The sequence below is a fragment of the Malaclemys terrapin genome, chromosome 14, assembly GCF_027887155.1.
Source record: "Malaclemys terrapin pileata isolate rMalTer1 chromosome 14, rMalTer1.hap1, whole genome shotgun sequence".
Taxonomy (NCBI): Eukaryota; Metazoa; Chordata; order Testudines; family Emydidae; genus Malaclemys; species Malaclemys terrapin.
In genome coordinates this window covers 37,558,531-37,580,082 of record NC_071518.1, presented here as the reverse complement: position 1 = coordinate 37,580,082, position 21,552 = coordinate 37,558,531, and the positions used below count along the sequence as shown (strand labels likewise).

Below are 21,552 nucleotides of genomic sequence, written 5' to 3'. Positions count from 1 at the left end.
CATAGGTGGCAGGAGGCGGGCTGCCTGCAGCGGTGTTGTTCACATGCTGGAGCGGGTAGAGAAGGCATCTGGGTCCCGGGTGTGTAGACAGGAGCTTTCAGCGGGCCGAGGTGGTGAAGGGGTTTGGGCCTGGGCTCAGGCGGGCGGGGAAGCATTCACCCAGGGGGTGAGCCGTGCCCGTGCCCAAGGGACGTCCAGGTCCTCCCTGCCTCCTTTCGTAGCGAGTGAAGGAAAATTAACTTTTATTCTAATCCACCCCCAGCCCCGGTCTAATCCACCCCTTCATCCCGGGCTGCTGTGCCTTGGGCACTTTCCTGGTCACAGGAAGCTCACAGGAGGCTTTTTCCCTTGTACCCAGAGGGCATCTTAGCAGAGCTGGAGGCACCTCACCCGTGGCAGTGGCCGCCCAGCTGACACCATCCCCCCTGCAGCCCCGAACTGGTGCGGGGACCAAGCAATCCAGGCTGAGGATCATTGGGCCCAAAGCCAGACCTGGGCAAGTAGGGAGCGGGGAGCGGAGTGGGGTGGATCATGAGTAACCTGTGATCTTTACAAGAAATCCGTGGCCAGCCTCTGGCACGGGGTGCGGGGAGGGGCCGCCTCAGACCGATGGAATGGGGCTGAGATCCCTGCAGACACCTCTAGGTCCACGAAATCAGAGTCAGGGGGTCTTTGTCACGGGCAAGACTTCCACAAATGGCCCCTGCCCGGTCCACGTGGGGCAACCGACCCCAGTCAGGGGCAGGCCTGCCGCAGCCCCCCACCCCCAGCCTGTCCGGGGCAGCCCCCCTCTCTCCGCCCCTTGGGGCCCAGGGTAGAGCAGCCCGCACCAGTTCCCGCCGCGCTCCGGCAGGGGGCAGTGTGGGAGCGCAGTTCCCGCCGCGCTCCGGCAGGGGGCAGCCCCACTCCCGGTCGCTCCCTCGGCCCCGCCTCCTCCGACTCCCTCCATCCCGGGGCTCGCAGCCGCCGCCCAGAGCCGAGCGGGCCCCACCCGGCAGCGGGACCCCCCAGCGCCGAGCCGCCGGCTGCCCGCCTGGCCCCGCCTCGTCCTCCGCCGCCGCCCCGCCTCGGCCCCCGTGCTCCGGGTTGCGCCGCCGGCCCCGCCCGCTACGCCAGCTCGGGGATCGGGAGGAGCCCGCAGGCCGCGTTCCCCGGGACCGAGCCGGGCTGACAGAGGCCGCCCCACCCCCGCCGGGCCCGGCCTGCAGGTGAGAGGGGAGCCGGGAGCGCCGCGGCCGGGCCGGGCAGCGCCTCTCCCCGCCCCCACTGCCGGGGGCTCCCCGCCCCCAGTGCTGGAGGGTCCCCGGCCCAGGGGGGCTTCCCGTAGCCCGCTGTGTCCCCCGCGTCTCCGGGGGGCTTCCCCCGGCCCGATCCCTCCGCTATCGCTGGGGGATCCCCGCCACTCCCCTCTCCCGGGGGCCGTGTCCCAAATCCTGGGGTGCCCCCGGCCCTCCCCACCCTCGTTCCGTGTCCCGCTTCCTCAGGTCCGTCCTACGGCCCCTAGCCCCGGGGGAGCCCGGCCTCTCCTCCTCCTCCTCCTCCCACCCCGGGAGCTGTTCCTCCCCGAGACACAGTCCAGTTATTGAACTGGGTGTTTTGTTTATTTCTTCCCTCTTCCCCAGCTCTACTCCCAGTTTTGTCTCCTGTCTCTCCCTTCGCTTTCCCCTGCATTTTTGTTCTTCCCAGCTGGAAATGTCCCCAGCTTCACACGTAGGACACGGGCTGGAAGGAGAGGGGGGGTTTTTACTTCTAAGTTAACTAAACACCACTTTTTTTTTTTTGATCTGCAAGTTAAACTTCGTGGTTTGGATGTCTCACCTTAAGGTCTGGTTGAACAGGGGGTGTAATATAAACTGGACTGAGGGGGAGGCTTTATTTCCTGTCATGTTTATAGGCTCATTACAAAGAGGACTTTCAGTGGGGTATTTGTAGCGTTTCCTGCTTCTCTTTACATATTTGTAACTATCCTGTGAGTTCTCCATAACATAACGGTGTAGTTTGTTCTACTCAGCACTGGCTTTCCTTTGATCCCACCAGGGCGAGAGCCAAATAGAGGACTCGGGTGTGACTGAGTGTGGGGTAGCTTACTAGATCATACAGCGAAAAGGTAAAAGATGTCTTGAGGAACAGGTGGCAGCTGAGGGTGCTTGGTTTCGTCTCAAGATCTAGCTGTATCTTCTAATGGGGAATTATTAAACGTGTTTAACAAGCACATTAACCTTAAGGGTACACTGCAGGCAACAAACGCCAGGAAATTCAGAGGAACACTTGTGCTGGAGTAAACCTGTGGGAACAGACCATTTAATTAAGGCGCAGGCCCGTGCTCCGATTTCCTCTATGCCCTTTGCTGCTGTGAATCTACTTGAGTTGGAATCTGAGCCCGTCTCCCTTGCATGTAGCCTCTGCTGCTGGCCTGCACTCGGGAGTTATCTTTGTGATGTTTTATTTCGTTGAATTTGGTGCTGTGATTGTGACTTGGAGGTGGAACGGGAAGTGAACCTGGGCCTGAAATGGAGAGGTCCTGATCAGAACACAAATAGGTTCATAACAAAAAGGCAAGAGAAATGATAAGCAGAAGGTGGATCAAATTATGTTTCAGATGGCTACCTTGCCATCCTCTTCTCCAGCTTGAGAGATCTTCAAGTGTCATCATTTTCTGTGTTCCACCAAGGGATGAGCTAGACTGAACATCTGCATTCACTTTTATATATATATATATATATATATATATATATATATATCTCAATGTACCCAGGTTGGTATTTCCTAACAGCTTTATCTGGGTATTCCCTAGCTATTTCCATATTGCATCAGGCCATAGTCCAAGGTGCTGTCTCCGCTTACCTATCAGACTGTGTAACAGCCAACTATAGATTAAACTTGCCCCCGGGGGAGTTTTTTTTCTTCTTCTTCCTGGGCAGTTAGTGGTTGGCTTATGCCCTGAAACATGAGATTATCTATTCATAGTCTTATTCCAGCTAGTGTAACTGCAGATATTCTTTGTAAATAGTTCTAAATTAAATCTGGGGACAGGGTAGAATATGCAGGATTGGAAAGGGAGATCGCAGTGAAGCTGCCAGCCCTAAGGAGTTTGGTGGCTTCTCTGAATAGTGCACCATTGACTATAACATTGTAAAGGCAAATTGGTTAGTGCAGCATCCTATTGAGTACCAAAATAGTGCAACTCAATCTGAGCTGAATGCCATGGTGGCCTAGATGAAGTTTTGGGTTGGTTTTTTTGCCACTTACCACTGATGTGTGAGACAGTTGCAGCAATGAGTGGGAGACTAAACCATCAGTTTCTGCTGAATCCAAAGTCACCTGTTAACGGGAAACTAATCTGAAAGATGGCGCTTTTGAGCAGGGCCTGGGAGGAATATCGGTACCCTCCTTCTTCCCAAGAGGTGGTGTTGGAATTCTTGCCAGGGGATTGGCCTGCTCCTGGGTCTCGCTGTTACCTCACTATCTTCCTCTTGTATCTGCTTCTGGCTAATAGGTTTAGTCTTCTTACTAGGAGGTACGTTTTCTTAGTTCTGTGTTATGCATCTAGAGGATTACAACTCCTGCTGAGCCTTCTTTGTAAGGCAGAAAATGGGATACCTTTCATTGGGACAATGAGTAAATTATGCACAAGTTTGTAGGCTCCAGTGATCCTCCTTTCAGCAGTTTGACAGTCTCTGTAACCAAACAATCACGTTATGTACTCTGGCCACGTTCACTAAGAGACCTATATGGCTACAAACACTTTTGGGTACTGTGATCTGTCTGTAAGTGGGCCTTTGCTCTAGTCTAATGGGTTAATGTTGTGTGGCCCACCATAAGCAGAGTAGTTGTTTCCCTGGAGCCCTCTTGTTCTTCCTAGTCTCAAAATAAGAAGATATTTTATTCACTTGAATCTCCTCTTCAGTGAGGCTGTTTCGTTTCTACAGCTGTGGTGTCAGGTACACTAACAAAGTTGGGAATTGGAAGTAAATCCTGAGATATCTGTTTCCCCAAGTAAGCCTGTGGTACTCAACCAGTCCTAACTGAATCAGAGTGGACTCCGCTTGTGATGCTAGATTTCAGTGTAAATCTTGATTGGCTCCTAGCATACAGTAGGGTGTATCTACCCCCTTGGACTGCACAACCGTGAGACAACATTTTGGTTTTAGTAGATGTGCTGAACCTCAGCAGATCCTGTGCAGTGATGTGGTTTTTATAAGGGTTTGTGGAGGGCAGTATTTTTAGTCCGACTAGGGGCTGTATGTCGTCTTGAGTGAGGTTTACATGAAATCATTAGAAAGGTTGGACTTGTCTTTTGGCGAGCAAGCCACTTTTACCATCACTAGCCAATGGTCTCCGAACAAGTGAACGCCTGGGGATGGGAAATCAAACTGGATTAATTTAATCCAGTTTGACTATATAGTCTTCTCTGCTGAGTATTGAGGAAAGAGATGGTGACGGGTCATTCCATAGTCTCAATCTGTGTCCCAGATGGGGACAGAAGAATCCCCAGACTCTCTCTAAACTGAAAGAGCCACAGTCACATGTACACACGCTTCCCTTTCTGGGCCACCGTACTTGATTGAAAATGCAGGGAGCCAAAAACCAAGGCCGCTGGTCACTAGGACAAAGTCAGTCTAATGGGGGGTGTGGCTGTCAGGGCAGGACTCGGTCCCTTCTGGTCCTAGGTAAAACTTCCCCCAGACTGTGTGTTCCTCCTGGTTCAGTTAGTTTCCATCCTTTTTTGCGTAAGTGTGGCTTGCATAGACTAGGTAGAATCGATTATTTTTAGTCTGATCCATGGGTTGAACACACAGTTGTCTTGCTTACCTGTGGGAACTGATGTGAGCTGTCTTCTTTCCTTGCAGAGTTGTTCCTTGGAGTGTGTGCCTCACCTTCCCCAATGTGAGTGCATTGGGTCAACACGGACAAGGGCCTCCTGTTGTCTTCAAGACACTCTTTTGCTTCTGGTTTCCATTTAGTTTATCCAAAAAACTTGAGACAGGATCTCATGAAAAGCACTCCCTGCTGCTGATACCTAGAGAGTGGGCTGGATTCCCCACCCCCAGTTCAGGACCAGCTGCTGGGAATCAGTATCTTCTGAATTGACCCCCTCGACCGAGAAGCTGAAGCTGTGTCTGCTAAAACCCCATTTCTTTTTCCCAAGCATGTCAGAAAGCTGGCAGCAGCAGCAACAACAGCAGCAGCAACCACAACCACAACAGCAACAACATCACGCCGGGACAGCAGCTCTCACAGAGCACTCGATCCCTTCGAGCACAGCTGAGAACCCTTTGGGTTGTGCTGTCTACGGCATCCTGCTCCAACCAGACCCCAATCCGCAGCATCACCAGCCCCCCCCGATCCAGGCTGGAGAGCCGTCCCACAAATGCGGCGTGTGCGGCCACGACCTTACTCACCTGTCCAACCCACATGAGCACCAGTGTCTGCCAGGGCACGACCGCTCCTTCCAGTGCACTCAGTGTCTGAAGATCTTCCACCAGGCTACTGACCTGCTTGAGCACCAGTGCATCCAGGTAGAACAGAAGCCCTTCGTGTGTGGGGTCTGCAAGATGGGCTTCTCCCTGCTGACCTCCCTAGCCCAGCACCACAACGTCCACAACGGCAGCGCCATGAAGTGCTCCATCTGCGAGAAGACCTACAAGCCGCCCGAGGCGGAGCACTCCCAGGCCCTCGACTCGTTGGAGAAGCCCTACAGCTGCTCCATTTGCCAGAAGACCTTCAAGCACCTGTCGGAGCTCTCGCGGCACGAGCGCATCCACACCGGCGAGAAACCTTACAAGTGCACCCTGTGCGACAAGAGCTTCAGTCAGTCATCGCACCTGGTGCACCACAAGCGGACGCACAGCTCGGAGCGGCCGTACAAGTGCACGGTGTGCGAGAAGACCTTCAAGCACCGCTCGCACCTGGTGCGCCACATGTACGCCCACTCGGGCGAGCACCTCTTCAAGTGCAGTGTCTGCGAGCTGCACTTCAAGGAGTCGTCGGAGCTGCTGCACCACCAGTGCACGCCCAGTGGGGAGCGCCCCTTCCGCTGCGGCGAGTGCCACAAGTCCTTCAAGCGCCCCTCGGACCTGCGGCAGCACGAGCGCACGCACAGCGAGGAGCGCCCCTTCAAGTGCGACCTGTGCCAGATGAGCTTCAAGCAGCAGTATGCGCTCATGCGCCACCGCCGCACCCACAAGGTGGAGGAGCCCTTCAAGTGCAACCTGTGCGAGAAGGGCTTCGTGCAGCCCTCGCACCTGGTCTATCACCAGCACGTGCACGGCATAGAGAACCTGTTCAAGTGCAACGTGTGTCAGAAGGGCTTCAACCAGTCCTCGGAGCTGCTGCGGCACAAGTGCGTGCAGAACGCCGAGCGGCCCTTCAAGTGCACCGTGTGCAACAAATCCTACAAGAGGTCCTCGGCCCTGCAGAAGCACCAGCTGTCGCACTGCGCTGAGAAGCCGCTCAAGTGCACGCTGTGCGAGAGACGCTTCTTCTCCTCCTCAGAGTTCGTGCAGCACCGCTGCGACCCGGTGCGCGAGAAACCCCTCAAGTGCCCTGACTGCGAGAAGCGGTTCAAATACGCCTCCGACCTGCAGCGGCACCGGCGCGTGCACACGGGCGAGAAGCCTTACAAGTGCCCGTCGTGCGAGAAGGCCTTCAAGCAGCGTGAGCACCTCAACAAGCACCACAGCGTGCATGCCCGGGAGCAGCAGTACAAGTGCATGTGGTGTGGGGAGAGATTCCTGGACTTGGGCTTGCTGCAGGAACACAGCGTCCAGCACACTGCCGAGGGGGCGTACCAGGTGGCGGCCTGCTTGCCGTGAGCCTCCTCGGCAGGCTTCAGCGTGCATGCAGACCTCTCAACCGCCCTCTTCCCTTCACTGATCGTACAGGACCGATACCCGTACCTAGGTGGGGCAGCGGGAGATGGGCTGCTGGCCTGGTTGACAGTGCTCTGGCCTCTTTGTTCTGTTCCACCTGTATTAGTGTCTTACTGATCTGACGGACAATATGTGAAGAGTCCAGGGGGGTGGAGGAGAAGGGAAGGAAATAGTGAAAGCAAATCAAATACCTGCTTGTCCTTTTCTGGATTGTAGTTCACACTGCACCTGCAGTTCAAAGAGATGTGAGTTTGCAGGTCTCTGCTCAGCTGCCCCCAGGGACTGTAGCCCTTTACACACACCCCCTAGTAACGAGGTTCCCTGAGAGAGCCGGCTGACTGTCCCTGGCCTTCAGAGAGGCTCAGGAACAATCCAGACCCAGGCACGACTCTCTCCCCAGGCATAGCTGCATTTTCTGCAGTGAAACAGCAGGCTTCCAGTTTGGGAGCCTTCCTGCTTGTTAGTCCAAATACAGTTACGTTGCTTGAAGGCAGTTTCGAGTCAGTAGCACTGGTTGACCAAATGGTCCTTGGAGCTCCCCAGACCTACTTCTCACTAGAGTGAGCAGAAGGGAACAGCATCAGGACTGCTGTGCTCCAGATGTACTGAGTCCGTTGCTAGCTGTAGAAGTCTGCAAAGGTTCCTTTCCCTCTCACCTGACCCCCAGGAGCTCTGGTGCAGTCGAAGGGTTACAAGGGTGCTGCACGGTATCTGGAGCCAACACAAGCCCTTCTCTCGTCGTGCTACTCAGTGATGCACTTGGACGGGGCATACGATCCCAGCCTCAGGGGCCTCCGTGCTGAAATAGAGAGAGGTCTCTGAGTGGGATCAGCAGTAAAACACTAAGGGGTGGGGGAAACACTACTATTAAAATACAACTTGAAAAAAAAAAATCAGCAAAAGAGAAGTTTGTTTAAAAATGAGTTTGAGGATTTGGGATCCTAATTGAGAGGTAGGAGCCTGTAACCCACGTTCAAATTCTGTGGCATTAAATTGTGATCGTATGGGGCATGACCTCTTTATTCTGATCAGACAGTGAGTAGGGGAGAATTAATTCTCCCCAAGAAGCCAATTACACAGGAAAGGGCAGGTTAGCAGAGGGTCAGGGATGAATGTTTTCCTTCCTGGGAGTCCCTGTGGACCCCACTTGTTGGTCCCTTATCCCACCTGTATCCTTCATGGGAATTGCATCTTTATATTGCAACTAGGAACCATTTTAAAAAAAAAATCACCATCATCTGTTTTCCCATTTGACAGGGCTGATCCAGCCCCCAGAGCTGTCGTCTACAGAATATTGTTAGCGTCTCACGACCAAGGGTTCTTCAGCTAACGTTTGGCACTTCCTAGGCCAGAGGAGTGCCTGCTGCATTACCCAAAATCCTTTCCTTGCCACCAGCTTGGCTGGCTAGTGTTTGAATTGGTGGTACACTGGTTGTAACTAGTGAGCAGTGGTGGTCAAACTACCTGTATGCTGCCCAACTGGATAGGGTCACAAAAGCAGTTCCATTGTGGGTGACAGACACCCACATTAACTCTGTAAAAGGTTAAGTCACGCTTGTTTTCTCTCAAAGGATCCCCTACTCCATGTCCACTTCCAGCACCATAAAGAGGACCAGAGCTTATTTCCACAGGTGGCTGGAAAAGTTGAATGAACAGGTCCCAGCAGGGCCAAGTTTTCCTCATGAGCAGCTTTAAGGCATTTAAATGAACCTCTGGCACCTGAGGAGGAGTGACTCAGTCAGTGCTCTTCGTATTTCACGCTGCCTCAAAGATGTAGAACCGACTTCTACCAAGTTTTCTGTCTGCGTTTATTTTCCATTTTGCTTTTTTTTAAAAAGCAGTTTGTTAATATTCATTAAAAGAAATCCTGTATAGTTTAATTTGATGTCATTTTGGATCTTTAAAAAGAGAGATTCAGTTCTAGGTAGCTGGTTTTTGATGTTAATATATAGAGTTCAGTGTATTCTTAACTATAGGAGTAAAACTGAAACAAAAACAAGAAAAGCTAATCTTGTTCAGGTTGTCTTTATAAGTGGGTAAGGTTGGGGGAGTCGGAGCGGTGGCGTTGGAGGGGACATCGCTTTGGAAATTGAAATTCAGGATATGAGGGGAGAACTAAGGAACCAAATTGTTCAACATGCAAGACATTTGGCTATAGAGACTCATTTTGTTCCAGCTGCAGAGCATTTTACGTTTTGCACTAATGCCTTCGGGACATCCATTGGGAACCACCAGCGCTGGTGAATTGGCTCATAAGATGATAAACACATTTCAAATTAAAAAATCAAGACTGGCTCCCAGTGTCCTCCCTCGTTTTGTTTTGACAGCCAGAAGCATTGATAGTTCAGAACCTACAAGTAAATGTTCTGCAGTAAACTGCGCCACCAAGATTGGGTATCAGACCTTGCTGTTAATGCTCTGCCAGCTGCTGTATTCAACTTGGCTGTGGAGAGACCAAAAAGTGGATTAATGAGGTTCTACTGTAGTTAAACAGCAAACAATAGATTTATTATGGGTGGCAAATACCCCACCCTCCTCAAGAGATCAGAGGGGTGCTGTAGAGGTGGATCTGAATGTATAGTAGGCAGCAGTGGGGTGGCACCTACAAGTAGGGAGATAAATTATTGTCCAGATATACAGGCTCCCGTTGCATCTCCGCAATACTACTTTTATTAACGAGCTAGTTTCTCCTCTTCCTCTCCTCCGACTCTGGTTTCTGTCCCATCCGCTTCAGAGCACTAGCTAGCTCTGGATGCGAAGGATCTGTTCTCAGCTCAGTACCTCTCCCTGGTTTTTGTAACCAGTTTGAGGATGTGAACCCAGGCTAAACCTCATTGCGTTCCCCACTGGCTCTGGTGCACTCTCATGCTGTGTTTAGCTGTCTGCTCCAGCCGGGAAATCCCTGAGCTGCTGAACTGTTCAGGGTGGGAGCAGGTAGCTAGGCAGTGCAGTGCGTAGCTGGTACCCTGGCTGCCCTGTGCTGGAGTGGGGAGCTGACCTCAGCGGTGGCAGAAGACAGCGGTTCTGTCTCTTCTGCTGTGTGAGTTATTTCTAAGTTAGTCCCCAAAATGGGGATGGTCGGTGATGAACTGGAAGGGGATGGAGAGGATGTTTGTGTTGCGTAATTGAGAGATCTGGTCCTTTTCTGAGAAGGGAAGCATTGGCCTGCTAAACCCAGGGTTGTGAGTTCAATCCTGGAGGGGGCCATTTAGGGAACTGGGGTAAAAATCTGTTTGGGGATTGGCCCTGCTTTGAGCAGGGGGTTGGACTAGATGACCTCCTGAGGTCCCTTCCAACCCTGATATTTTATGAATTACACATTTAAGGATGGAGGATGCTGATCTACGACTGTAGTTGCCAGAGAGTCTTCATTTGTAAAGTAAATAGCTGGTCATACACAACAGAGGCCTGCCCCTGATGCCAGTGTTACAGGAGTGTTAGGTTTGTGGGCAGGCCCTTTGTACGGGGGCTACTCCTTTCCACCCACTTTAGGGCACCTTCATGCTGCCAGAGCATCATAAAAGGGTCTTAGTGTAACAGAATCAGGCCCAAGATCTCTTGAATCTATGTCCAGTGTGTGGAAATGCAGTTCATAGCTGCAACCCTGTAAACTAGAGACATGCATTTCTCAGGTCTGTATGTACCCAGGGCTGTTACCCAGCTCTCGGGTAGTGTAGATGCATCCCAGGAGTCCTAATCGTTGGTAAATGTTGAGGTGACAGTACTGCCGGAAAGGGTCTGGGGGTTATAGCAGATCACACATTGACTGAGTCAGGAATGTGATGCAGCTGCAAAAAAGGCTAATATCATTCCGGGGTGCACTAACAGGAGTGTCACATGTCAGACACAGGTGGTAACTGTCCCCGTTCTTCTCAGCACTAGTTAGCTCCCAGCTGGAGTACTGTGTCCAGCTCTGGGTGCCACACTTTAGAGAAGATGTGGGCAAATTGGAGAGAGTCTGGGGGGGAGCAACAAAAACGATTATTCAGAAAACCTGACATATGAAGAAGGGTTAAAAAAACTGGGCATGTTTAGTCTTGAAGGACTGAGGAGGGATTTGGGTCTTCAAATATGTTAAGGGCTGCTATAAAGAGGAAGGTGGCCAGTTGTTCTCCATGTCCACTGAAGGTAGGACAAGAAGTAATGGGCTTGCTCTGCAGCAAGGGAGATTTTAGGTTAGCTGTTAGGAAAAACTTCCTAACTATAAGGGAAATTAAGCTCTGGAATAGGCTTCCAAAGGAGGGTGTGGGAGTTCTTAAGAACAGGTTGGACAAATACCTGTCTGGTATGACCTAGGTTTACTTGCTCCTGCCTCTGCCCAGGGGGCTGGATTAGATGACCTCTTGAGGTCCCTTCCAGCCCTACACTTCTGTGATTCTATGTGTGGCTTCAGGACTACAGTTGGCTTGTTCTGTTTGGTAACAGTGCAGTCCAGTTCCAATTAAAAACGCTGATTGTCCTAACAGCCGATGACAGCATCTGTTGCAGGAGCAGATTAATAGTCAGGTGTATGTGGCCATACCTTTGATCAGAAGTGTTAAAATGCTGTTCCTGGGACAAGGGTAGGGTGGGGACAAGTCATATGGTAGAACTGGTGCTATAGCCCTGGATTTTGATTAGGTAAAGAAAATTGTTTAACTACAAGCTGTTCCCTTAAAGATGTTTAGATTGGGGAGAAGAGGGTTGGTTTACATAGCTGTGCCTTTCCGAGTCAGGTGTTTTTTAAACTGGGGTAAGTGGTAGAAATAGTAGAACATCATCTTGCAAGAGAACCTCCCTGGTTCTGCTTCTGGGGGGCTCCTGCAGCTGATATAATGGCTGCCTTTCCAAAGCGGGTTATGATGACACCATCCTACAGGGCGGAAGGGCTCATCCGCTATTGACTGTTTTCAGTTGACCTTTTACTTTCAAACCAAAGAGCAAATGTGGCCAAAGCCTCTATGGGATAAAATGTGTTAAACTCTGTATCTGTATTGCACTTCCTTTCTCTTCCGTTCTGATGTTTATAGAGAGAGAGACGGCTGGGGTATCTGTAGCCCCACATCCTGGTTTCAAAAGATACTCCTCCGTCTGCTCATGGTACCTAACAGTCCCGGCCAGCTTTATCTGCCCTGAACACGGGAAGCCAGGCACAATAGCTCGATAGCTGTAAGATGTTATGGGCTAGATGCGGGTCCGTCTTGCGTGTGGCGGTTTCTCTAGTGTGAAGCCCTTGAAGATCAGAAGAATAGGAATGAAAAGACGGAACTTTTGGAAACTCATAGAAAGATGGGATGGTGGGGGGAACCTACGTTGTACCTCTGCAGCCGGGCAACTGGCTTCCAGACAATGCGTTCAGTTCTTCATAGCTGTGTGTTTGCCTCCAGGAAGGAGAGATTCCTTCTTATCCATCTCTTTCTGTCCTCCTCCCTTTTCCTGTTTCCCTTCCTTCAACGTAGCCACAGGATGCCTTGACATCTTTTTATTTTTTCCCTCCCCATGTCTCTTGTGCGCTCTTCAGCAGTCTTTGGGGATTATCCTTTTATAATCACCTCTGGGTTTCTTTGCACCTCTTATGTTGGCTTTGCTCTTTGTAAAGGATGGTACATTTTTCCCTTTTGCCGGTTTGATTATTTTTCTACTATGGATTTCTTTAAAATAAATACCTTTCGGAGACCAGTGGTAGTTCTCATTTACTTGAAGACCTCGAATGGTGGGGATTTTAAAGGAACCTGATGGGTGAGGTGCCCAGTTCCATTGAATTCCAATGGGATTTGAGCAGCTAACTCAATTGCAGTCTGCAGAGCCATTGCCCGCAGTGGCACAGCCAAAGCTAGCAAAGGATTTGCGCAGCCACATTCCTCATTCTTCTTTTAGGGTCAGTTCCATTCTGGGCGTGTCAATTCAGCCTTACAGGCGGGGGTGTTGGCAACAAAGTGTGGGGAAAGTGTCTCCCAATGCTCCTGTGTAGGAAACTGAGGTTGCAGAACCAAGAGGAGACTGGTCAGCATAGCTGTAAAACGGGCGCTCGCCTGAGGCTATGTCTACACTACTGGGGATCGATGCTCCGGTGATGGATGCACTGGAGGTTGATTTAGTGGGTCTAGTGAAGACCCGCTAAATCGATGGCAGAGCGATCTCCGGTCGACCCTGGTACTCCACCACGAACGAGAGGAGTAAGGTGAGTCAACGGGAGAGCGTCTCCCATTGACACTGCAATGTCTACACCACGCTGGAAGTCGCCCTAAGCTACATCGACTCCAGCTACATTATTCACATCGCTGGAGTTGTGCAACGTAGGTCAATTTACCGTGGTAGTGTAGACATAGCCTGATGAGTTGCAGTTTCTCCAGTAAATTGTCCATTGACACTGTCAAGGCAAATCTTGATAGTAACTTAGTGGAGAGCCCTAAAGGGTTCATGGGGTAGAAATGGTGAGTTAGCGGTGTATCGAGATACGCACTGATACTGTGCATATGGAATTTAAAAAACTTCAATCTATCCTTAAATGGTTGTTCCTACGACTGCCTATGGGGCTGTCACGCTGTAGCTCTCAAGGTGGAAGGATATCCTAGCTTCACCATGATGGGTACAACCTACTTTGTACCTGTGCCCTGGGTCCAGCTGTCTGATCTTGGTCCCATATTCAGTGATTGTTTAGGGGCGTGATGCGGAGCGAGGGTGTCCCTCTTAGAGCTGGGTGCTGATGTGCGTGCTCAGCGTTGGGTTGCCATGTGGCTCCTGGAGGAGTTGGTGCTGATCAAAGTGAACACTAATGGGAAAAACTGGAGGATGGATGAGGCCAAAGCGGCCTGTGACAATGGATTGGTACAGTCTCCTGGCTCTCCGCTGAAATAACTTGCCTGCATGATGTGTTTGAGGAGGAGAAGAGCACTTTTTTTATTTCCTTCGGGCATTACAGTCAACCCAGGACTGCAACTGGTAACTGGGTGTTTAACTCATGAAACAAAAACCTTAACCTTGAATGTTAACTATTCTTCATCAAGCTGTGACACGCTGAGTTAACTCTCTGGAAGATTTCTGTTCCTGTGTACGCAGACATCCCATAGAGATGGACAGGCAAGTATGAATTTTGGGCTACCACTCCGTCTTGGGTTCTGGCAACTTGAGCGTCTCTTGTGATTTGGGATCCACTTTGTTCCTCCGTGGCATGTTCCCTGCTGACCGTCTTAGTCATCCAGGAGCTGAGCCTCCCGACATCCCTAGACCTCTGAGCGCGAATCCCTTTGCCAGAACCCCAAGGTGGAATTCTAACCCCTAACTCCAGGTGCTTGTCTCTAAAGTTTTATATGATCCATGGATCTGATTTCTTTTCAGGGGCAGTTCCTCGTTGCAGTGGAGCCGGGTCAGTAGCAGAGGGCTTGTTGGCCCACGCACAGTCTCTGATGGGGTGAGGTTATAGGTGGATCGCGTAACCTATGGTTGTGACTCCATGCCTGTGAATTAGCAGGGCTGTGTGAGATTGTACTTGTGAGCGATGAGGCTTCTGTGTGGCTTGCAGTGCCTTTAACACTGCTCTCCGTGTGTTTATAAGACTATATCCCATATGTGTGCGTGTGTGTGTGTGTGTATATATATATTGTATTAACCTGTCCGGCTCTCCTGTGTGATAGTAAAGCAAAACCAGTTGACAAATAAATTTATAGTTATTTATACCTTCTTGTGGGTTTGTAAGGTTTCTAGAGGGGGACATCACGCATGACCCCTCTTACCCGAAGTGTTTACTGTGGTTTTCTTGTAAATCTACTCCTGGGGCAGCTCCTGTTTTTGAGCATCTGTGGAGGGAAAAACAATAGCTTGTGCTGCTGATACCGAAGGTCACGAAATGGGAAAACGTTCAGGATTCAAGCCGCTAAAACTAAAACAAAAGAGGAAAAAGTTTTGATGTGCTCCACTCCTGCTAGAAATGAGCATGTTCCTCTTATCTGCTGGTTTTCCCTGGATGGAGGTTATGGCCAAAGGCTTCCACTACCACGAGCTTAGCAGTGACGGCTATAGGTGCTCTGTCTATCCAGTACAGTTAGCAATGATTTCATTGGTGAAATGGATCGATTCCTGCTCCAAGGATCCGGATTCCACGGAAGGCTCCCACAGTGTCCAAAGGAGCTCTGCTTCTCGCTCAACGCTCATCTAGTCATGGCATTGTAATAACTCTGTGGTTTGGAGGTGAATTGGGCAGAAACCAGGCACAGAAATTCTCAAATGCACGAAGTTATTCTCCCCTCCACCCGCTCCATCATGTGGGTTTTGTTATTTTGGCCAGATAATGGAGATGCGAAGAGGAAAATAGTTTTGCTTGTCTGTGGCCCCACTTCCTCCCTACCCCTCTTGAGATCTAAAACTGGGAGAGAACATCCAGTCCCCCAGCACACGATTAATGTCGGGGGGTTCAGATGGCAGAGCTATATCTCTCTGAAAATGAGACACCCTGATCAGGCATGAGGGATCTCTTGACATCAAAACTCACGCTGCAACAAATGTAGCCTGTTTTCCTCCTCATTTTTAGGTGTCTCCCATCTGATCCTGTCCTGCAGCAGTAGCACCTTCAAAACATTTCTCCCTTCTAAATGGTCCTGCTTATAAATATTGTCCCCCATAGATCTCAAAGCGCTATGACAAAAGAAGGGTAAGTAGTATCTGCATTTTACAGGTGGCGGGGAAGGAGGTGCACAGAGGGGAAAATGACTTGCCTAAGATCACCCAGTGGCAAAGCTGGGAACAGAACTCGGGTCTGTGTTAAGAAGCACTTGCATCAGTGAATGAAATTCTTTGCCCGCTAGAAACAGCCCATCACACTGTACTATGGGGACAACATGTTACATTTTCCTGTTTTTGAGGGGGAGGGAAAATCTTCCAATTCTGTATCCTAGAAGTTGGATCTATTGCATGCTTAGATCCTTTATTGTGAAGAGAGATTTCTAATTGTAAATGTGACGGTTGCCTGAGACTTTGACCCCCTAACCTGGGCAGGGCAGCATCATATACATGGCTGGGAAAGCTTTTAATTAAGGCCTAGATCAGCGTTTCTCAGATGCGGCCACCATGGGCTTTTCTTGCGGCCACCGCCTCCTGGGTGGTGATTGCGGGGCAGTAGGGGGGCAAAGCAGCGGTCCCTCCCCCAGGGTCGCCAGCAGGGGTTGGTCCGTGCCCCCTTCTGGAACCACAAACACTATAGGAGCAGGCAACCAGTGTGAGTTCTCCACCTTCCTGGGGGCGGTGGGGCTTGGGCTTGGGCTTTGGGCTCCGGCCCTGGGCTCACCCCCCCCCCCACATTGCCCCTGGCTCCCGCTGCCTCCTCCAGCCCCCTCACCCATGCAGTGGGATTCCAGGCTCCAGCCCTGGACTCACCCCCTCCCTGCATCACCCTGACCCTTGCAGCCACCTCCACCTCCCCATCCAGTCCTCCCTCACCCCGTGCCCTCCTGCCTCCTTACCCGTCTCCCCATCCAGGGTTTAAATTTGTCCTCCAGCTTGCCGGGGATGAATAAGTTTGCTGTGAAAAGCGATATTAACAAACATCACTTTTTACAATAGCAGACTTGCTAGCAAGTCTAACAAAAACCAACAAAACCTTATTTGTGTTTCTATTTTGTTTAGGTCCTGTAAAGAATAGGGACAACTGTCCATTATTTTTATTATTGAGTCTGCAAAAAAATCTCATAAATAAATTACAATGATATGGACATGTCTATGTGCATACTTATTTGTTTTTCCTAAAGTTAGTTATTTTAGGAAAAATTGTCAGAGCGGCCACCAGCAAGAGTTGGTGGCCGCACTCTAAGGCCACCAAAATTTTTGTTGTGAGAACCCGTGGCCTAGATCCTTCAGGAAGGTGGTGCTGGCAATTCAGCTAGGTGGCCGTCTTCCCTTCTGGGTCAGTATTGAATGAGTGATTCTGTGCTGCTGGGGTTCCTGGCTTTTTGGAGGAGAGAGAAACGCATGATTCTGACCATATGCCATTAAAACTTCTGTGTCCTGTTTTTCAAACCTTGTGTCCAATTATTGATGTAAATGGGGGCTGCCCTTCACCACTGCCTGGCTTCCTTATTCTTTGTAAGGTTATTTCCAAGCCAGACACGGGGCGGGGGGAGTTAAATTGTGTTTTAAGGTTTTAAAATATGGAACTGCTTGAACTTTGTTCTAGAGCATCAGATAATACTCTGTCTTTGGGGCAGGTTCACCCCCCCAAACACTGGCAGCTTTGCACAGTAAGTGTCTTTTGACTTGGAATTCATTAAATAGCAATAAAACCAAGAAATGTGCATAAATCAGAGGGTTAAGAGCTAGTTAAACCCTAACTGGAGTAATAAGTAGAGCTGGCCAAACAGTGGGAAAATGACTGCCCAAAATGTTGAAGTGGTTCCTGTTTCACAGGGTTCAAAGTTGGAGACCCCCTCCCTCCTTTTAAAAAATTTTTGCAGTAGCTTTTGAAACTGCGATAGCCATTTGTCGTTTACCAAAAACTGTGTTTTGTTACTGCAAACCGGGGTTTGGTCAATGAGGAGCTTCAGTAATTTAGAAAACGTCTTTGAGAAATGAATAAGGATGGGGAGGGATAGCTCAGTGGTTTGAGCATTGGCCTGCTAAATCCAGGGTTGTGAGTTCAATCCTTGAGGGGGCAACTTAGGGATCTGGGGCAAAATCAGTACTTGGTCCTGCTAGTGAAAGCAGGGGGCTGGACTCAATGACCTTTCAAGGTCCCTTCCGGTTCTAGGAAATAGGATATCTTCATTAATTATTAAAAATGTCATGGAAAGGCGTTTAGAAAAGAGAGACTATCCACAACGGTGACAATTTCTCACCAAACTTACGTTTTGGTTTTTTTTTAAAAAAGGCTGTTCTGTGATTGAAAAAACCTATTCTGTGTCTCCCGTACCAAAAAAAAGCCCACTCTTAGTAACTCAATGGTGCTACTCTCGAATTCTCCTACCAGCTTGTGTTGCCTGTGATGGTATTTGCATAGTTCAGTGCTGCTTTGAGGAATTTAAGAGTTACTGCTTTTCCCATTCCACAAATCTGGAGACCAGAGTTCTGTTCTTGGTTCTGACACTGATTAGCTGAGTGACCTTGGGCACTTCACCTCGCGGCCTCACTTTCCCCATCTAAAATGTTTGAGAGGGTGGGTAGCAGCGTCCAGTCCATCCTCCTTGTCCAGACCACTCGATGTTTTGTATATCGTTCACATGTTTGCTCCGTGTTGTCTCCTCTGTAAGGTAAGCACTCCTAATCTTTTCACTGGCTCTATCAGCATAGAAAACCTCTCCTGTCGTCATTCTCAGTCTAACTTTAAACCAGCATGCCACACAGGTGGGAATGTGAGTAGCAACAGAGGCTATTTAATCTATAGGCATTATTACCATCCTACTGTGAGGTGGGGCTTCGATAGATGCAATCAGCTAAGTACCAGGGGGGAAGGCTACCCATACAAGTGGTTGAAATTCACTCAACTGAAAGGCTTCATGCTGCTTTGAAAGTACTGAAGGGCTGTTTTATTTCTCAGCTTGTATCTTTCGTTTCCACCTTTCTGTGCGATCCCATTAATTGGGCCTGTGTCAAAGATCATGGAGGCTTCTCTCCATTTCAGGGACTGGAGTCTGTTTACTGACAGGAGCTGGTAATGTTCTGTGCTGTTACTCCTAGCCCGCTGGAAAGTGAAATACTGTATTTGATTCAACTTCCTAATTGTCTTAGAAACGGATATGTCCTGTTATTTGTAAGTTGCCTTTTGATCATCCTCCCTAACCTGCTTCATCCACCTTCCATGGATAGTTTGGGAAGAGCACCGTGTCTCCCTCTTTTATCCTCCCTCATGGCTCTAAAGCCCTGCTCTCGAGTAACTTAACCTGTCCACTCTAACTGACCCTAGGCACAAGACTACTGTGCTTGCCAAAACCCACTGAGGCCTGGGCAGCATGAGCTGAAACTTCCTTTGGAATCAAAGCTGGTGATAGTCATTATATTAGTGCCCCTCTAAAGCTCTCAGAGGTAAGGCTCCTTGCAGGCAATGAACATGGCCTATACAGCAATGTGAATGGACTGAACAACACACAGTTCTGATGTAGGTTTTAACTGCACAACAGAATTGGTGAACGCTGATTTCTGTACCAAAAGCACCTTCTAACCCTGCTTGGAGGGGCCTGCCATGCAGAAATAAGTATTTGCCTCTTAACACCATTTTTCCATTTTGTTAAATGCCCTTGGCTATGCCTTGTTCACTGAAGTTGTCCTGGGCTGTGAGATGGCAGGTAACAGAAGCTTCCCTGCTACTCTTGGGTCTCATCAATGAACAAGAAAGTACTACGAGATCTTCCAAGCAACTAGACAGCTGGTGTGTCTGCCTGCTCTCTTCTAGGCCTGACTCTGCCAGCCGGTCTCTCGCTGAGACGCCCCTACCTCTGCAGTTAAATCCTACTGCTCCACGCACGGGTGACAGAATTGTGCTCTGTATAAACGTGTGATGTGTTTTCCACCTAAAGACACTGAAGCAGAGCAGGGATAACCTTCATTTTACAGACTCTTTTCATCCTTCCTCAGAACCAATAATTACTCAGGCTTAATGTACATTGAATGGCTTTTTAGTTGTCCCAAAAAAGCATTCGTGGCTTTCAGGTAAGATTTTTGGCACTTGTCCTTGTGTTTGAGGATAGGCAGAATGTGAACAGCCCAGAGCATTACTACACTGCAGGCACCAACTCGCCCCAAACCTGTTACTTGTCTTGTGACTGAGCAACTAGCTGAATCGTTTTTATAGTCTCCTCCCGCACTGCGAGCATTGCTGCTGTAGGCCCTGGCTGGAGTGGTGTGGTTGTGGCTGATGGGTTAGGACTGCACCACTATAGTACAATTACCCTATTAAAAGCAAATACAGCATCATGCCATTGTGGTTTCTTTAGTAGTAGGTTTCCTGTGCCTCTCCTTGGCTGTAGATGCTTCACCCTATTTCATACACGTGTTATTACAGGAACCTCGAGGTTCTAACTGAGACTGGGGCTAGGGGCTGTGCATGAGGGGTAGGAAACGCTCCCTGTCCCGAGGAGTTTTCAGTCTAATGGACAAGACAAAGGGAGGGAGGGGAAGCAGGAGCATGGAGGGGTGAAGTGACTTGACCAGGTCATTGGCAGAACTGGGATAAGAAGCCTGGTCTTTCGATTCCCAATCCCAGGCCAGTGCTTCCATCCCCTGGCCTGTGCCGCCATCCTGAAAACCTGTACCACGCCCAGTGAGCTGCACGGCACCAGTTATTAATCAACGTGCAGGCCATGAATGCTGCACCAGAAGGAATAAACCACATTCAATCTAAACCCATTTCATAAAGGTGACGGTCTAGTTCCTGGGAGTGTGGGACACTGCACACCATTATGCTCCCATCTGCCACTATTGGCCTTTCTTAGTGATCATTTGGCTTGTGATTGCTTGTCCACCTTCTTAATACAGGCTTTTTCTGGTGTAGGTTTTTAAGAATTAATATACCCCGGGCATTACCTCTCTGTGTCTGCGTCCACTCTTCTCCAAGCCAAACGCTAGAATAGGATGTTAGTCTTTGACTCAAAGCCTTTAGAATTCTTTTCATTTAGGCACCTTCTACTAAGAGGTGATTCTGAAATGTGCTGGCTTAGTTAGGATGTCTCGCCCTAGCCACTCAAACAGCTGCAGCGCTGTTCAAAGTAGCTCCGGTGGCAGGGGCTTGCCCTTTTGGTGCTGAAGTTGCGGTGTTCGGTCGCTGCTGATGCCCTTGGTCGCCGTATGGGGGCAGCTCCCCTTTGTTACAATTTCAAACGAAGCCAAGCTGCCAGACTAAGTTAGCCAACAGACGTCAGACGCTGCAGCGCCGAAGGGATCGATTTTTGCCCCCTGGTTCAGTATCAAACATACTGTGGGTATTTCTTGCTGGCATAATGCAGCTCCATGCCTTCCCTTCGCACCCATCTCTGGGTAGCATTCTAGCCCAGGAATGTCGCTTAAGCAAGGGGTCAGTGTAAAATTTAATGCAATGGCCCTTTCCCCTCCAGCTGATAACAAGGCCATGCATTTCTGGCCTGGGCATCAGAAGACTGTGTCCGCTCAGCGGGGTCCCATTCCAGTGCTGCTTCTCCTGGCTCTCCAGTAATTTGCTTTGTTACACCTAGTTTGTCTGTCTACCTAGGGTACGTGTCTCGCTCCTGTCACGAGTATCTGAGCACTGCACAATTCATGTCTTTATCCTCAGGACCGTCCTGAGGGGCAGGGCAGTGTGAATATCCATCCCCAGCTCACTGATGGGAAGTGAGGCACAGAGAGGCTGACTCACCCAAGTTTAAAGAGCTCCACTGGTCCAGTCTAGGCCTGTGCCCATTTTAAAGGCACCTTCCAACTACTAGTAAATCTGCTCTGCCTATCCTGCCAGGCTATGCTAGGAGTGAAGCAGACACAGAGAGCTGGGCTGGGAGGGTCTGGCACTCTGGGCTGTCAGGGTATTTGCTGGGAGGGAGAGCGCCCCGGCCCTGGGAGGCACAGAGTGCTCTGGAGGTGGGGCTGGGTGCGGGAGAGATGAGCCTTATCCCAGTGAATGATAGGAAGTAAATGCTAGCAGGTTAGATGGATTGGAGGAAAGAGGGAACAGGGACACTATGAGCATCTCCAACAGCCAGGACACAAGGTAAGGGTTGCCTCAGTGTCCAGCATTCGCTCTTTGAGCTACATG

General features: G+C 49.9%; 2 protein-coding genes across 2 annotated transcripts; both read left to right on the top strand.

The window, feature by feature from the left end:
* Nucleotides 1–12: 12 nt before the first annotated feature.
* LOC128848656 (uncharacterized) lies at nucleotides 13–5,091 on the top strand. Its single transcript, XM_054048697.1, has 2 exons — nucleotides 13–1,208; nucleotides 4,851–5,091. The coding sequence occupies exons 1-2, from the start codon at nucleotides 697–699 to the stop codon at nucleotides 5,089–5,091; spliced, it is 753 nt and encodes a 250-aa protein (XP_053904672.1). The 5' UTR covers nucleotides 13–696.
* Nucleotides 5,062–9,167, top strand: ZNF319 (zinc finger protein 319). Its single transcript, XM_054048695.1, has one exon. It carries the CDS (start codon nucleotides 5,151–5,153, stop codon nucleotides 6,813–6,815), a length of 1,665 nt encoding a protein of 554 aa, XP_053904670.1. The 5' UTR covers nucleotides 5,062–5,150; the 3' UTR covers nucleotides 6,816–9,167.
* The last annotated feature ends 12,385 nt before the right edge of the window (nucleotides 9,168–21,552 follow it).

What these genes read in the sequence shown, in the direction of transcription:
- LOC128848656 (XM_054048697.1), top strand. Translation starts at nt 697, where the DNA reads ATGGCCCCTGCCCGGTCCACGTGGGGCAACCGACCCCAGTCAGGGGCA. An exon ending in CCGCCGGGCCCGGCCTGCAG is followed by an intron (nt 1,209 to 4,850) that starts GTGAGAGGGGAG and finishes CTTTCCTTGCAG; the next exon opens with AGTTGTTCCTTGGAGTGTGT.
- ZNF319 (XM_054048695.1), top strand. Translation starts at nt 5,151, where the DNA reads ATGTCAGAAAGCTGGCAGCAGCAGCAACAACAGCAGCAGCAACCACAA.